Raw genomic sequence first — 16082 nt, forward strand, 5'->3', positions numbered from 1 at the left:
AAAAAAAAAAAAAAAAAAAAAAAAAAAAAAATTCTCATATTGAGTTCAAAAAGTGCCATGTCTAAAAAAAAACTTATTGGCATAGAGCGTAAGGGAATACTAGATGTTTGGTAATTTCTCGACTGACCAGAATAAAAGATCCCATTGAAGCGGCTAATCGCAGGTCTGGTAGCACAAATTGCATAGTACTGGCCAAAGAGTGTTCAATACTCATTATATTTGGTGATTTATCTGCATGACTGCACCCTTGATTTGTATTGAAGACTCCTTCCACTTGATTTTTGCATCTCTCTTTTACTTCCTTTGATGAGAGAGTTTGAAAAAGGAATACGATGTGTAGCAATTTTGACTCTGGCATTATGTAAATGTGAGTAGATCATGAAACAAGATTCAAATATGGAAGCTGATTCTGCTCTGCCTGAATCTGAGGAGAAGGAAGTTGGTAGATCTGATGTACAGAAAACTGAGGGAAATGTTGAAGAGCTCTCAACAGAACATGAAGGTAAGAAGAAAGAAGCCGCATCTTCGGCAGTGCAAGAAGATAGCAAAATGAAAGAAGACTTTCCTGCAGAACAAGTAGATGTCATGAAAGAAGCTGTGACTGAAGTTGGGAACACGACTGAAGCTGGGAAGTCTGCTGAAAAGTGCATTGGAGTAGGGTCGCATAAAAAGAAAACTGTAAAACATTTGAAGGTAAAACGAAAAATTATAAAGAAATCCCCAGCTAGCGGTATGTTGAAGAAAAAAAAGGCACAGGCTGAGCAGGAAGACGACAAAAAGGAAAAAGAGGTTCCTGTAGCTCAAGAAGTGGGAGAAACTCTTGAAGCTCAGAATCCCACCGAAAATTCCAGCAAACCAGCGTCAAAGATGAAGAATAATAAAGATTTGAAGGTGAAAAGGAAAATTCTAAAGAAATCTCCAGGCAGCAGTCAACAGACTTGTAAGCTTCAGAGCAGTCCTAAGGTGCAAGTCAGAAAGAAACTGGAGAATAATAAGAGTTTGTTGCAGGTAAATGGGGAAGGTAGTGAAAAAAAGGTCGAAGATATCGAGAAGCCTAACCAAAAGGAAAATATTAATAGAAGTATCTCGAAAGAGGAGCGTATGGAAAAGGGTGAAGAGACTTTTGCTAGGCATAAACGTAATTCTGAGCTTAAAAATAGAATAAAAGAAGGGAAGAATACAGAGAAGGCTGGTTCTTCAGATAAGAGCATAAAAAATCAGAAAAGGAAAGAAAAGGATAGAGCGCAAAAAAGTCGAAGAGATGATAAAAACAAAGAAAATCTTGGTGGATTGATTTTCATGTGCAGTGCAAAAACAAAGCCAGATTGTTTTCACTACAACTTAATGGGTGTTTCTGCTGGCAAACTGGATGTTGTCTTGGCAATCAAACCTGGATTGAAGCTTTTTCTCTATGATTTTGATCTCAAGCTTCTATATGGAATTTATGAAGCATCCTCTTCCGGTGGCATGAAACTTGAGCCAAAGGCTTTTAATGGGGCATTCCCTGCTCAGGTTCAAGTTTTGTTGTTAGCTATAATAAACTACTCCCGAAACTCTTCTTTTCATCTGCTTAGGATAATTTCTCAATTACAAAATTGAAATTTCAGGTGCGGTTCAAGGTTTACAAGGACTGTTTTCCACTACCTGAGAACATTTTCAAGAAGGCTATCCAAGAGAATTATTATGAGAAGCACAAGTTCAAAGCTGAACTCTCTGTTAAACAGGTGGATGTGTCAGGTTTCTTCTGCTAGCTTGGGTTTTCAAAAGCACTCTTAAATTTATTTTTCCCTGTGATGACATTGTAGGATTTCATCTTTCAGGTTAGGAAGCTCTCAGATCTTTTCCGACCAGTTGGACTCCACTCGAGTTCTGCTCCTGTTCGGTCTAGGGATAGAAATGTTCATGGGGAAGTTAAAGACATTCGGTTTAGTAACTCTAAGTCCAAGGGTGGCGATACCAGGAAATACCATTTGTCATCTCATGGAAGGGATCGACACCGAGAAGAGGCACCTAGACATAGAGAGGAAGTTCCTCGTGATTTTTACTCAAACGAAAAGGACTATCGAACTTATGATCTCCGGGAAGAGAGAAGAAATTTAGATCCTGTGCCTCGGCCTTCTTTAGAAACATACCACAGAGATCATGATAGGGACTATCAAGTTAGACATCTAGAGCTCAGATACAGGGATGATGTCTCTGCACACGCACAGAGGGAAATAGTTCGCAAGGATCATGTATACTTTAATGGAAAAGATTATCCAGTTTACAGTATTGATTCTAGACCTCAAATATCACCCCCTAGATCAATATCTGCTAGTGGTTCAGAACGCAATGCTTATGATTTGATTTACACTCGTCAATATGGCCTTCCTTCAACCAATCCATATCTGCCTCCTTCAGCCAATCCATATCTGCCTCCTTCAACCGATCCATACCTGCCTCTTTCAACCGATCCATACCTGCTTCCTTCAATGACGGACAAACCAGCCGCCCCTCCAACTTATTCAAGAAGTTATGTTACTGGTATTGAGCCCATGAGACATGCCATTGGTGCTCCATCACATTACAATGAGATGCATCTTGACAATGTGGGAAGTGATATGATGCCGGTTTCATCGCGGTACTCATTTCCAGGTCCATCGTTCTCGTATCGCTAACCGTAGTATCCATTCTTAAGGTTCGTCTGGAATTCCATGTAGCACAGGAACTTCGTTTGAGAATCAAATTAGTCTCAAGACTCTCACTGTGCAGTTGGAGTTTATCTTACCTTATTGGTAATGATGGGAAAGTGGGTTTTGGCTGTTATTGGATCGTCGGTGAGTGCTTACTTGGAAGATTGCTCTATGAACTGGCGATCTTTATCGTTGTTGCACCTCTTTCCGACGCGTTGTTAAGTTGTAACAATATGGATGAAGACAGAATTTGAGGATGGTTACAATTAGATTTGATGAAAATCTTGAATCGGTTAAAAATGTCTATATCGATGATGTTATTTACGTGGCACAATCGTTTTCACCAGTTAAATTTCTATAACACTAGCTAGTTACCTAAACTTTATAGGTTTCTAAAGCTACTTAGACAAGTGATTATTCGTCGGATTCAAATTTCGTTCCATAAATGTCAAATTTAGTCCCTTATTTTTTGAAGTGTTCATTTTGGTCTATGTTGTTAAGGTTATGAAATTACAATACAATTTTTCTTTTAACCTAACAGGGAGGTAAGTGTATATCTCCTTCTTCATTTTGCCCTAAATCTAGAGATCTTCATGCTAGGAATTATCAATTCTCTTAAAGGATAGAAAGTTATACATCTGAGGTGAGGCTTGGAGACATGGGGAGAAAACTTCTCATGATTTGAACCTTGAGACATAGGGAGACATAGGCATTGAGATATGTTCCCTCTTTATTTCTTTTTCGAGTTTTAACATGTTTGGTCCGAGTGGGAATAGTATTTCTCTTCTGCATGTCCATGAAGTTTTGAAAAATCCAAAGATTTGGAACCTTCATGTTGATGCTCACGATTTCGATAGCCATACATCTATCACTTTATTGTGAAAGACCAAATCGGCCCGTTTCGCCATAAGTACCTCCATATTACGCTGAGTGGGGTTAGCCTCGCTTATGCACCGAGAAAGATCGTCGATAGGAAAGCTCTGTTACCCACCAACGACGGCCCCTTATTTTTACCTTTCTTGTACCCTACCTTAGTCCCCTTTGCTGGCTCAAAATTTTGATTTTACAGATTCAGAATGAGAAACTGAGAGAAAAAAAATGTTCACTCCAAACAAATTTTCGAGGGATCATTGAACTACTACATCATCAATTTATTTTGGAGTATTTTCAAATATATTTATGATTTATTGGTAGTATGTAAATTTCCCTCGTATAATTTTTCAACCATTCAAAGGGTTTTAATGAAAAAGAAATTAGAATGAAAATGTGCAGTATTGAAAATCTCTTACCTGATTTTAACCGTATGATCTCTTACTTGATTTTAACAATATGATCTTATGAAAATCGCAGACGAGAAGAGATCATGGAGAAAAATGAAGATCGAAGAATGAGAATGGAAAAACTCCCTGTCAAATGGTACGAAATTTGATGATAGAAAATGACTCACTGATTGGTTTAACTTAAATGATAATTAACATCTAAGTTCATCATTCAATATTTAAATCTATTTGAACTAAAAAAAAATAGATTTTTTGGTTCAATAAAATTTCAAAACACATATCAATTTTAGCCTTGAACTTGTCAATATATAACATATACTTACAGAATTTAATTTCATCGAAATTTTTATCTTCAGCTTTATGAATCATTCATAAGTTTTATATTTGATAAGTAATGATTAGAATTTAGACGACGACGAAAAAAGAAAAAAAAAACAGACTATTGATTGAAATTCATAAGTTTTTATAGGGTTAATAGTGGATTCGAGATGAATCAAATGTAATTTTGTCAAATGTGCTTTCTTATTAAACCATGGCCTCAGCTTTAGGGCCCTATCCCAACATAAACAGCAGAAACAGCAGCCAAAATTGCTGTTGCTGCAGTCACTCTGGTGAAGAAGCTCGCCTTCTTCCGTTCCTCGGCTTGTTCGGTCTCGAGTTGTTGCTTCATTTCTTCCACCATTTTCCCCTCCATTCCTTGGCTTGTTCGGTCTCGAGTTGTCGCTTCATTTCTTCCACCATTTTCCTCTCCATTCCTTGGCTTGTTCGGTCTCGAGTTGTCGCTTCATTTCTTCCACCATTTTTCCCTTGTTTGTGAAGGATGTGTTTATTGCATCCAAATGTTCAACAAAGGGCTGCATTTCTTCTACAAACTTGTGCCCCTTCTCCTTAACATCACACACACCCAAACAAGCCTTCCTCAACGATGCCAATGCTGACTCTACCTTAGCTTTCAGTTCACCATTTCTACTCCGTGCTCTTAACAAGTTCCTCTCCACGGAATCCCGTTCTCCGACCAAGATCTCAATCCGCTTCTCCATCTCCTTCTTTACTCTGAGTGAATCCTCTTGTGAAATCTTTGATTCAATCTCTAAACTCTTTTCTCTCTAATGTAGCCTCCTCTAAAGCATCTCGAAGACGACCTATTTCAGACAGTAATGCTTCGTTCCTCGCTTTTTTGACATTACTCATCTCGGTCAAAGAAGCTATATCTTCTTTTAATATACTCGATTCCCTTTATAGTTCCCAATGATATTCTCCATCTCCGTCTTCGCCTCCTCCATTTCAGCTTCATTCTAGTTGATTATCTCGATCGTGTGTCGTACATTCTCCGCTTTCTCATGCACTTGATTCAAGCTCACCTCAAGTGAAATCGTTTGTTGGGTTAAGATCTCCATGGCTTTCTTCTTCTCCTGATGTTGTTCTTGGATTTCCCCCCTTAAATCCCTAATCTCTTCCTCAACCTTCAAAACAAGTTCATTAATCTCAGCCTTCAATCCATCCATTTCCACCATTTGAATCTGCACATAAACACAAATCAAATCCCTCTCCAATTCAACACATAAACCTCGTCCCAAGCATCTCTCAACTCACCCATTACCTCTTGCCACATTTCGGTTCAAGTCGAGTTCCAATGCCACTTTACTAAGAACCAGAGCGCCGACCCCCATTGCTGTGAGAAGCTTCCACTCTTGTAAAAAATGTTTCGTTTCTTTGCTCAACCAATATAGAATCTTACAATTCACCCTCCTTTAGGAGCTCAGCGTCTTCGCTAGAACATCACCCGATGTCTGACTCTGATACCATTTGTAACAATCCAATCCCATCACTAGCAGATATTGTTTACTTTGACCCATTACTTATCACCATTAACCTCACAGTTTTAAAACGTGTCTTTTAAGAAGAGATTTTCACTCTTACAAAAATGTTGCATTCCACCTCTAACAAACGCGGAATCTCACAATATAAATCATCCATTAATTATTCATTTAAAAATAAATTTGATAAAACTTTAAAGTTTCAAATCTCCGTCTTCGTTCAAAAGTGTTTGATAACGAAAGTAGTGTTCGTGAGCATAACTTTCAAAAACAAAAAACCAAATGATTATCTAACAGTAGCTGCACAACAAGACAACCGAGCTAGCAAAAGACTAGTTGGTCGGAATTTCCCGAGCTCGAAATCTCGACCCAAAATTAGTTAGCATAAACAAAAGTCGAAACTTCACCTTTCATTGAAACAGCTTAATGTTTGTTAATGTGTATTGAGAAACAGTGCAGCAGCAGCAGCACAAATACAAGGCCTAAGGTGCTGTTTGGCAATTGATCCACTAAATTAGAGTAACTCTGTTAACTTAACACTAACACATTGCTTTTGCAGCTTCTTTCTTTAGGTGAATACTTCAACTTCACTTTCAACACCCCAAAGCAAGCTGCCTGTGTTTCTTAAGATCGCTTAGGTACCTCGTCTTGTTGTATTCTTGAGCGTCCAACAGCTCTTCCGAGTACGTTCGTTGCAGCGACACCCTCGTGTTCTTTTCACACTCCGCTACGTATTTGTCGCCTCGTAGCAGAATGACAACCTGCAATAAACCACAGTGTTCTATTACATGTTACGTGAAGAGACGACGCGTACTGTAGTTTTTTCCTACTTGCCTGACTCATTCGAGGTCGGAGAATGGGAGACTGCTCAATGCATAGAGACGCAGTCAAAATCACACGTTCGACCTCTTCGAGGTCGTAGCTTTTAATGAGAGCAGGATCAATGACCTCCTCAGGATTGTTGGTATCTAAGAGAGGCTTTGCCTAAAATAAAGAAGATTCAAACAGTGATTAAAGGTATATATAATGAACTACTCGAGTTTGTTTAAGCGTTGTTATTACCCAAAGGACGAGGCTTTGACACAGTTCGTCTAAAGCTCGACGACCAGTTAGGAGCTCTAGAAGTAGAACTCCGAACGAGTAAACGTCAGTTTTCTCGTCAACGATCCCATGCATGAAATATTCAGGAGCGAAGTATCTACATTTCGAGATGCAAAAGTTAACTACAGAAAAACAGTAACGTCGAGGACGAAAACGTATGTATGCATACTACCGACCCGAATGTGCCTTCGAATTTCGACACGCTGTAGTGAGTCCACTGTTTGGGTAGCCATTTTGCAAGGCCGAAATCACAAATCTGCATTCATTTGAGAATAGAGTGTTCATCGTTGGTTTACCGTAAATCGAAGAGTATGTTCGACGAAGATACAAAGGGCTAATATTTCTTTTCGAACATGATAGCTACCTGAGGTTCGAAATCTTCTGTAAGTAGAATGTTATCGGCCTTGATATCTCGATGAATGATACGCCTCTGACAATAATCATGGAGATACAGCAGACCGTCGGCCGTACCAAGAGCGATCTTGTATCGTTTACGCCAATCAAGTTTGCTCGCGTTCGGACCTGAAGAATGGTGAGTAAGAATTCTGAAAGCCAAAGAACAGTTAATTCAACAAGGTTTAAGGAATCACCATGGAGAAAAGATCCTAAACTTCCATTTGGAGATAATTTGAAAACGAGGTGCATGCCTCGGTCGATGCAACAACCGATCAGTTTAGCAGTGTTCGGATGATCGATATGAGCTATGATACCAAGCTCGGATAAGAAACAAGCAGTTCTCTCATCAGGCGCTCCTCTATTCAGCTTCTTCACTGCTATCAGCTGCCCATTTTGTAAACGACCCTTGTAAACCTCGGCGTAACCACCTTTTCCGATCAAATTCGCTACAAAAAAAGAACAATCAGCAATGTCGACACCAAAGTTAAAGAGTAACGATCATATGGAATACGAATAGCAACCGACCCTGGCTAAATTTGTTAGTGGCAGTTTGGAGCTCCGAGAACGTGAAGTTTCCCAACGAGGACTTGAACTTGTACAAGTCGCTTAGCCCCGGGTTATCTTGCTCGCTTCTGTTCCCTCTTCTTGATATCTTCAGCACCCCAAGGGGCGGAAAAGAGGCTAGACGTCTAAACGAGCGTTTCTTCCATGATTTGAAGAACTTTTTCCAGTGAGAAAGTGATTGTGAACATTGAACCTCCGATTCGGGGTAACTATCATGTGAAGAATCGTGATCGAATTCCGAACTCTGTAAACTGGCTTCCAAAACTCCTCTAGGAGACAATGCATCACGTTGCTCACTTTCGAGGTCGAAACATCTCAAGTCTAAACAAAACACAGCTACAACTCATCAGCCTAAACAATGTCACCATAGAAGCACACAAAACTCGAAAACAAACCGATATTCAAACCTCGAGCCGAAGCCGATGGAAGCATGTTACTCCGCATCTTATATTTCCCGAAAGTAGCCATGTAAAGTGGAGATCTTTTTGCTTCTTCATCCAAACATCGACCATTCTCCCTATAAAACAACATAGAAACTCTACAGATCTTAACATACAAACAAGAGTGATTCTTCTTCTTATTTCGTCGAATCCGACCCAACCCGAAACCCGACATAAACTCTACGAGATATCAAGAATTTTCATCGAAGGCTCGAACCCAGAACCTTCATGAATTCCTCCTCCAAACATCCCAAAAAACAGTGATTATGATTATGAACACAAGAGTTTAGTATTGGTTTTGTGTTCTTTAAATTCAGCTACTCAAGATTATACGTCATGATACTCAATTTCATATCTCAGTTCATCCGACAAAACATTTCTGAGTTCACACACCCAATTTTCTTGTCCCCCTTGTCCAAAAAGGAGAGGAAAAAGGGGGAAAAGTTGAAGAAATCTCAAGAAACCCAAAAGAACCAAACAAAAACAGGTCAAAAAGAAGCCAGATATTCACAGAATCTCCTTTTCCACAGCACATGAATCCAAAAAGACAAGCAAATTTCCACTAGAAATGACCAAACAACAAACACCCAGATACCAAAATCCCTTAAAAGTTGAACCTCTCAATAGCACATGCAAAACCCCCAAATCTTCAAAACAGAGCATCATAAAACAAGGCGAAAACGAAAAAGACATACCATGAAGAAGCACAAGCTTTACGGATGGTATCATTCTCCATGGCGAAAACCCACAAAACAGAGAGAAAAACAGAGAGAAAAACAGAGGAAAAAGAACAGAGAAGGAAGGTCAAGCTAGAGGATACCCTTCACCATTAGAGAAGGGTATTTAAGTTTTGGAGTAAGACAGCAACAAAAACAGGAAGAAATGGAAGCTATGAAAGAATGAACAGATTTTCATGGTGGGTTAAGGGAATGAAAGCGATCAAGAGAGCTAAAAATGGAGAATAGATTTGATCAAGAAATGGGTTGTTCTATGTTGAAGAGAAGGAGGTATGAGGACATGGGGTGCGCGAGTTTCGGCCATGGAGGTCTCAGGAATGGTGAAATGGCGCATTTAAGCGATTTCTGCTCTCAAGCCTTCAAAAAGGCACAGAGGAGAGAGAGAAGGAATGACAGAGCAGAGAGAAACAAATATCAAATCAGCGTTTTTTTTTTTTTTTTCGCAATTATCCAAATTAAGTGCAGGTGAGATTTTTCTATTTATTGAAAATAATATTCAAATTAATTAATTAATTAATGTGAAGATAAAAACTTAATTAAGTTGATGATTTATTCCTCTCAACTAAGTGAAGGTCACCAATGTTGAGGAATCAGAATGAGTTGTGGTTGGAGTAAAACGTCTCTCGAACCTAGAGCTACCTAGTTCTCCTCTAAATGCTGCTAGACATTTAGGAGGCCGTGAAAGCGGTACCAAATCGAGGCAAACTCTGAATATTAGATATGATCTCAAAATAAATAAAGATAATCTATGAGGTATCGATAAACAATTTTCATTCACACGTTGAAAATAAAAATTTAAAGGTTAAAGGGGTCGATGGACGTTTAAATTTTAGGAGTATATTTTTATTAATTTAGAATTTTATAAATTGTACCCATAGTTTTGGTGAATTAAATATATGCCCAAAAAAAAAGAGTAACTGATGGTAAGACACCAGAAAACAATAAATTGGTAATTAATTGGAAAGTAGTTCCTTGAGTAATGACTGATGATGTCATTAATTAATTTCATTTCATGTTTACCAATAAAGATAATTGATTAAAAAAAATAAATAACTCTTAAAACCCTTTAATTTAATTTATAAAAAATGATGGGTTAATTCAAATAATTAATATCAAACAATAAACTAAATAAACATTTTTTTTTTATTTTTTGGAAAATAAACCCAATTTTAATTTTGAAGAGTGTAGGGCCATTGTTGGTAAAATCCATGAAGTTGAAGGACTTGAAGGAAAATAATTTAGTCTTAATATTCCCAACTTGAGAAAAACAAATGGAGTGTGCATAATGTTGTTTTGTCTCCAAAGTAGAGACCATACCATATGATGATAAAATAATAGCAAAAATAATACTTTCATAAGGAGAAAAACATGTCGTTCCAGCAAAAATCAGATGTATTAATGAAACTAGATCGAGCATAAGCTTTCATGGCTTTGCTTTAGGCTTTCCCCAAATGCCTCACCCTAATGGAGATAGTATTCCTTGATTATAAACTCAGGATCATTTTCTAAATTAGCCAATATGGGACTTTCATGATCTCACAGGAGAGAGGAACGAAACATTCCTTATAAGGGTGTGAAAACCTCTCCTTGCCCGACACGTTTTAAAACTTTAAGAAGGAAAAACCCATAAAATGATAATATTTGATAGCGGTGAGCTTGAGCTGTGACAACTATCTATCTTTTTAGTAGTTCAATAGTAAGAGGTCTGAATCCTGAGCATCATATATCGAATTTATTTATTTTGGATCATGTTTTTAAATTTTATACTCGTTTTAACTAAAACCCTAATCATCAACTAAGCCACAATTAAACTATATATATATATATGTGTATATATATATATATATATATATATATATCTAAAAGGCAATAAAAAAAAAAAAGAAAAGTAAATGTGAATAAATGGGATGGAGCAGGTTTGCCGGTTGCTGCAGTTACATGGTTCATAATGTAGAGAGGCAAAAAAGGAAGGGCGTTTTGGATAATTCCAATATAATTTTGGATTTATTATATGTATCCAAAAAGTGGATGATTTTGCTGCCTTTTTTGGACTTCCAATTCAAAAAATTAAATGGAATATTCACTATAATTAATTCTATATTCATTCATAAATAAATAAATAAATGAGTCTAGTTTGATTCTCTTTTCCCAATGATTTGAATTTTGCTACATTTTTTTTTGTTGAATTATTGTATGCCGATGACTATTTTATGATTGTGTTGATTTCGATTTTTTTTTAATCACGAACGAGTAACGTATTGGGATTTTAATTTTTTATGGACGGTATAGATTGATTACAGTTTGTCGGGTGAGTTGATTATGTTCGAGTGTGGTTAATTAGGGCAACTTTAGTTCGCTTTTTTGACAAATGTGCGAGTAGTAGTACATCTCGGGAATAGAGTTATTAAATTTCTAACGTTTTATGGAAACTATAAATCGATAGATTTTGTCGGCAGAATCATCATTAACCGATCGAGTGTAATCAGAGTTGGGCGATTGGAGCACCGAGAATGAAAACGACAAATTGATTAGATCTTGTCGGCCGAGTCATCATTAACAGATCTTGTGACGTAATCAAAGCAGTTTTGTTTCTTTTTTGACGCAAGTGTGAATAATGAGATTAAAATACTGACGCAATTAGATTTGAACTTTTCATAGAAATAATAAATTGATTTCTGCTAAGGGTTGTTACCATCTCCATACCATAATCTTTTATGCACAAATAAGCATTTAAGAATATTTTCGTAAAACAATGTCATGAATTTACATATTTTTGAAAAGACTTTAAACTAATGTAACGAAATATTAAATAAAACGAAGTAAATATTAAAATTGGAAAAATGCTCTATACTAACCTATGATCTAAAAATTTAAATACAATTATCCTATGCATGTATTATGGTCTTTACTTGCGATGCTGTCGTCAGCTATGGGTACCTTGTCTTTTCCTGAAAAATAGAAGTAGCACACGACTTGAGTATTTTAAGAAATACTCAGCAGGTGACACTAGTGTTGGAGGTCACCTCTATGATAGTTTTAAACGTTAGGGGTCTCTTCATATCAATTGGAGAGAGGAACGAGTGCTAGCGAGGATGCTGGATCCCGAAGGAGAATGAGTTGTGAGATCCCACATCGGTTGGAGAGGGGAGCGAAACATTTTTTTTTTTATAAGGGCGTGGAAACCTCTCCCTAGCAGACACGTTTTAAAAATCTTGAGGGAAAACCCCAAGAGAACTATTGTGTGCAAAATAAACTCGTCTTGAGAGGGAACAATGGACTACATAAGTAGATTACATAAGGAACTGTTGTATGTAGAACTAACTCGTCTTAAGAGGGGACAAAGGACTACATAAGTAGATGACATAAGTTATTGCTACTGTGTGTAAGACACAACCTAACTTGAGAGGGGACGAGAGATTACATAAGTAGATGACATAATTAGATAACATAAGAAACCACTACTGTGTGTAGAATAAACTCACCATAAGAGGGGACGAGAGACTACATAAGTACTTAATTGAAAAGATACTATTGTGTGTAGAATAAATCCGCTCTAAGAGGCCAAGAGGGACTACATAAATAGTTTAGCTCACGATTAGTGCCACTATTGAGTGTGGTGACAATTAGGGGATTCCTAAACTAGGCTCAAACTTCAAAAAGCTCAAGAAAAAACTCGTGGTTACGTACTAGATTAAGAATGCGGTGAGAGCGTATAAATAGGTTGCAGGTGAGAAGCGTTCGAGAGCTATGCGGTTACAAAGGGGGTCGAATTAATTTATACTCTAGTCAATATCCAAGTTTCGAAGGCTCAAAAATTGGGCCGTGACAATCTTTGACCTAGCTAAACTTTGCTCGAATTAATTTATACTCTAAGTCGAATATAATTAGAGTTCATTTTTTCTACCTCTCCAATATTCTTAGAATATATATATATATACAGCCCAGTCCAGCTCAGCCCAGCCCCAATATTCTTAGAATATATATATACAAACAGCCCAGTCCAGCTCAGAATATAATAGTTGATATTAACCTTCTCTCTTACAAGAACTTTTGAGTCTTGGTCGTAGCATATGTTAAAAGGAAATTATGGTATGTTCTTGATCTGGTTACTTTTCCAAACATGATTTCAATCGTTTACCATCTAGTAAGTACTAAAATTTGAAGGAGTAGTTGATATTAAACTCATATATTCTGACGTTGACGTTGACGATGAAAATTTCTCATACAAGAACTTTTGAGTCAATCATTACAACATATGTTAAATGAAATTATGGTCTGCCCTTGATCTGATTGCTTTTCTATTTCGTCCACTTTGAACATAACATAGGTAATCAAAGTTCTTTACATGTTGAGATAATATCGAAAGCTAGCTAATCTTCATTAGATTTGATATAGTTCGATAGCTGAACCTTTTCGATATTTTCGCATTCATTAGAATGAAATGTCTATAAATACCTGTAATGACCTATAAAACATAAGAACCGTACAAACTCGTAGAAGAATTCAAATGAGAAGAGATAAACCTGCTTGATCTTGATTGAACTTCTACTCAATCATCCACCACCAGTGGCATCCATTTCTTGGAAACGTGGAGGAAAGTTTTGAATTTCTTGACTAAAAATTCCACAACAACATAAATTTATGGAGAAATGTAAGTGGACTCGAGGATTTATTTTCAGACAACATTAGATTAGAGAATTTGTTCTCCTTCAAGGTCTAACGCAGCAAGCTCTCTAAGGTATCCAATTGATGAAGGTAGCTCCTTCATGGCCGTAAAATCCAAATCCAAAAACCTTACAGATTTCATGTTTTCATCCATTTCTGGAAACTTTTTGAACTTAGAACACTTGGATAGTTTTAAATGTACAATCGACTTGCAGTAATTGAGCTTCAAAACTTTAAGAGACTTCAACATGAGGTAACTTGGAAGCTTTTTAAGGTTCGAAAAGATTAAGATCTAAGGTAACATGCTTACCAAGAGAAACAATTGACGAAAGAACGTTTCTTAATTTTGTGCAGTTGCTAAGGTATAACTCTTCAAGGTTCGACGATATTGCAGAGAAGTCATGAATTTTATCGGGATTGAGATGACATGGTTTCAAGTATTCTTAACTTAGTCAACTTTCTAGCAAACAAGAAATATAAAAAACATTTTTTTTCTTTAAACCCATCACAACTTATTTGAAGAACATTGCTAATGTCCTTTTCTCATAGAGTTTTTAAATTCAACTAATATACTTCTCTAATATGCTTGGTCATCTCGAGTACAAAGGAAAGAACCTACAATAAGTTGTAGCACGTTCGGGAAGGTCTAAGTAATGACTTGGTGAATGACTTTTCTTAAAAGCATACCAACTTAAAAAATTTAAGTGCCTAGTTGTCGAAATAGTACACAAGCTAAATTGTATCTTGAAACAAAATGAATCTTTTAAGATTAGAAATTACCTAGTTATGAGATTTCATCCACACAAGTCCATAGTAGTAGTTAAAAGCTTCCCTCCAAATTTGGATTTTTGGTTGATGTGTGACTAAGACTTCTCCAAAACTTTCCGTTTATTTTCGTATATAGGACGAATCCATCTTATAGAAAATAAACCAAACTATCTGGTCCTCAGATTTCTTACATTCAATTATTTTCACCCATTCATCTAACCATCAAGATAGGGTGATAATTTTTAGAGAATATAACAATAGAAATCAAAACTTCTATAGATCGGAAAAGAGATTTAGAAATTTGCTCACCTCAGCTGAGCTTGTAGTCTATGAAGACGTTGACTCATTTTTCATTTTTGCCGCAAGGCCATGTCAAGATGACAGATGAATTTGGATCGAGTATCCTCTCCTCTAAAACTCAAAAACACATCATAACTCAACTTGAGATTTGGAGAAAAAGCTGATGATCCTGCCATAGCAATAGAAGAACACATCTATAAGCAGAGAAATACTTGGATGTAGAGAGTTTTTATTGAAAGTAAAAGGAAATTTTTTAGATACGACCGAAATGTCGACTCACTCTTATTTTGTTTTTTCTTCTTAAATGAGGTTTTAAAGAGTTTGCTTGCTTTTTGTCGATGTTCTTAGCTCATCCATAAGAGCTTCTCTCCAATTATATGCTTTTTAAGGCATATATGATTTAGTTACATAGGTGTATTTAAATGAATTTTTGATTCAACTTTAATTATAAATAATTTTTGAATGATCGATTTGCCTGAATTAATTATAACGATGCTATGATATTGTCCACTTTGAGCATAAGCTCTCGTGGCTTTGGATTTCTATAGAAGGCCTCAAACCAATGGAGAGAGTATTCCTCAAACCAATGGGGAGAGTATTTTTCGATTGTAAACCCATGATCATTCCCTAAATTAGCTGATTTGGGACTTTCATCATCCAACACCTCCCCTTGAACAAAGTACGCCTCCCCTTAATTGAGGCTCGACTCTTTTGGAGTCTTAGTCATTTGTTACTGCCTTCGAGGAGGCTTGACTCCTTTTCTTTTGTTGGATGAAAATCCCACATCGACTAATTTATGGAAGAATCATAGGTTTATAATCAAAGAATACTCACTCCATTGGTATGAGGCCTAGGAAGCCCAAAGCAAAGCCACGAGAGCTTATACTCAAAGTGGACAATATCGTGCCCAAAACAAAGCCACGAGAGCTTTGACAATATCGTGCCCAAAGCAAAGCCACGAGAGCTTATACTCAAAGTGGACAATATCGTACTATTATGGAGAGTTGTGTTTGTCTAACAATGCTTTTAATCAAGAAATCTCAAACAATCCCAAGAAATCCTAAACCGTCTCAAGTATTGTAAATACCACTCCACCGTTCTTTTAATCAAGAAATCTCAAACAATCCCAAGAAATCCTAAACCGTCTCAAGAAAATGGAAGCTTAGTATTAGAACAAAGTGTAGTATAAACACATAGAGTTGTATTCATATGGTGCGGTGTGCTTTTAAACGAAACTTAAATGATAATAATTAAAAACAAAGCGCAAGGATGATAAAACAAAAAGATTTATGGATAAAAAGGTAAACGACACACACACAAAAAAAAAAAAAAAAAAAAAAAA

At 36.7% G+C, this 16082-nt stretch overlaps 2 protein-coding genes across 2 annotated transcripts in view; one reads left to right on the forward strand and one right to left on the reverse strand.

Moving 5' to 3' along the window:
• LOC111450407 overlaps positions 1-3047 on the forward strand; it is a 20329-nt gene extending 17282 nt beyond the window's left edge. Inside the window, exons 3-5 of the mRNA XM_023090506.1 lie at positions 376-1512; positions 1608-1724; positions 1821-3047. Of these exons, the coding sequence (XP_022946274.1) occupies positions 379-1512; positions 1608-1724; positions 1821-2657 (2088 nt within the window). The 5' untranslated portion in view covers positions 376-378 and the 3' untranslated portion in view covers positions 2658-3047. The remainder of the gene's footprint in view (positions 1-375; positions 1513-1607; positions 1725-1820) is intronic.
• Positions 3048-6154: 3107 nt separating this feature from the next.
• LOC111450408 (receptor-like cytosolic serine/threonine-protein kinase RBK2) lies at positions 6155-9397 on the reverse strand. The gene is made up of 9 exons (XM_023090508.1): positions 8966-9397; positions 8238-8347; positions 7792-8151; positions 7461-7712; positions 7235-7392; positions 7047-7126; positions 6832-6967; positions 6604-6753; positions 6155-6530 (listed from the first exon to the last, which is right to left on the reverse strand). The coding sequence occupies exons 1-9, from the start codon at positions 9004-9006 to the stop codon at positions 6363-6365; spliced, it is 1455 nt and encodes a 484-aa protein (XP_022946276.1). The 5' UTR covers positions 9007-9397; the 3' UTR covers positions 6155-6362.
• Positions 9398-16082: the final 6685 nt, after the last annotated feature.

The sequence above is a fragment of the Cucurbita moschata genome, unplaced genomic scaffold (assembly GCF_002738365.1).
Source record: "Cucurbita moschata cultivar Rifu unplaced genomic scaffold, Cmos_1.0 Cmo_Scf00012, whole genome shotgun sequence".
NCBI lineage: Eukaryota > Viridiplantae > Streptophyta > Magnoliopsida > Cucurbitales > Cucurbitaceae > Cucurbita > Cucurbita moschata.

Coding starts and splice junctions, on each gene's coding strand:
- LOC111450408 (XM_023090508.1), bottom strand. CDS start 9,006: ATGGAGAATGATACCATCCGTAAAGCTTGTGCTTCTTCATG. Junction 7,127..7,234: donor CAGAAGATTTCGAACCTCAG/GTAGCTATCATG, acceptor AAATGAATGCAG/ATTTGTGATTTCGGCCTTGC. Junction 6,968..7,046: donor AAATTCGAAGGCACATTCGG/GTCGGTAGTATG, acceptor CTCGAAATGTAG/ATACTTCGCTCCTGAATATT.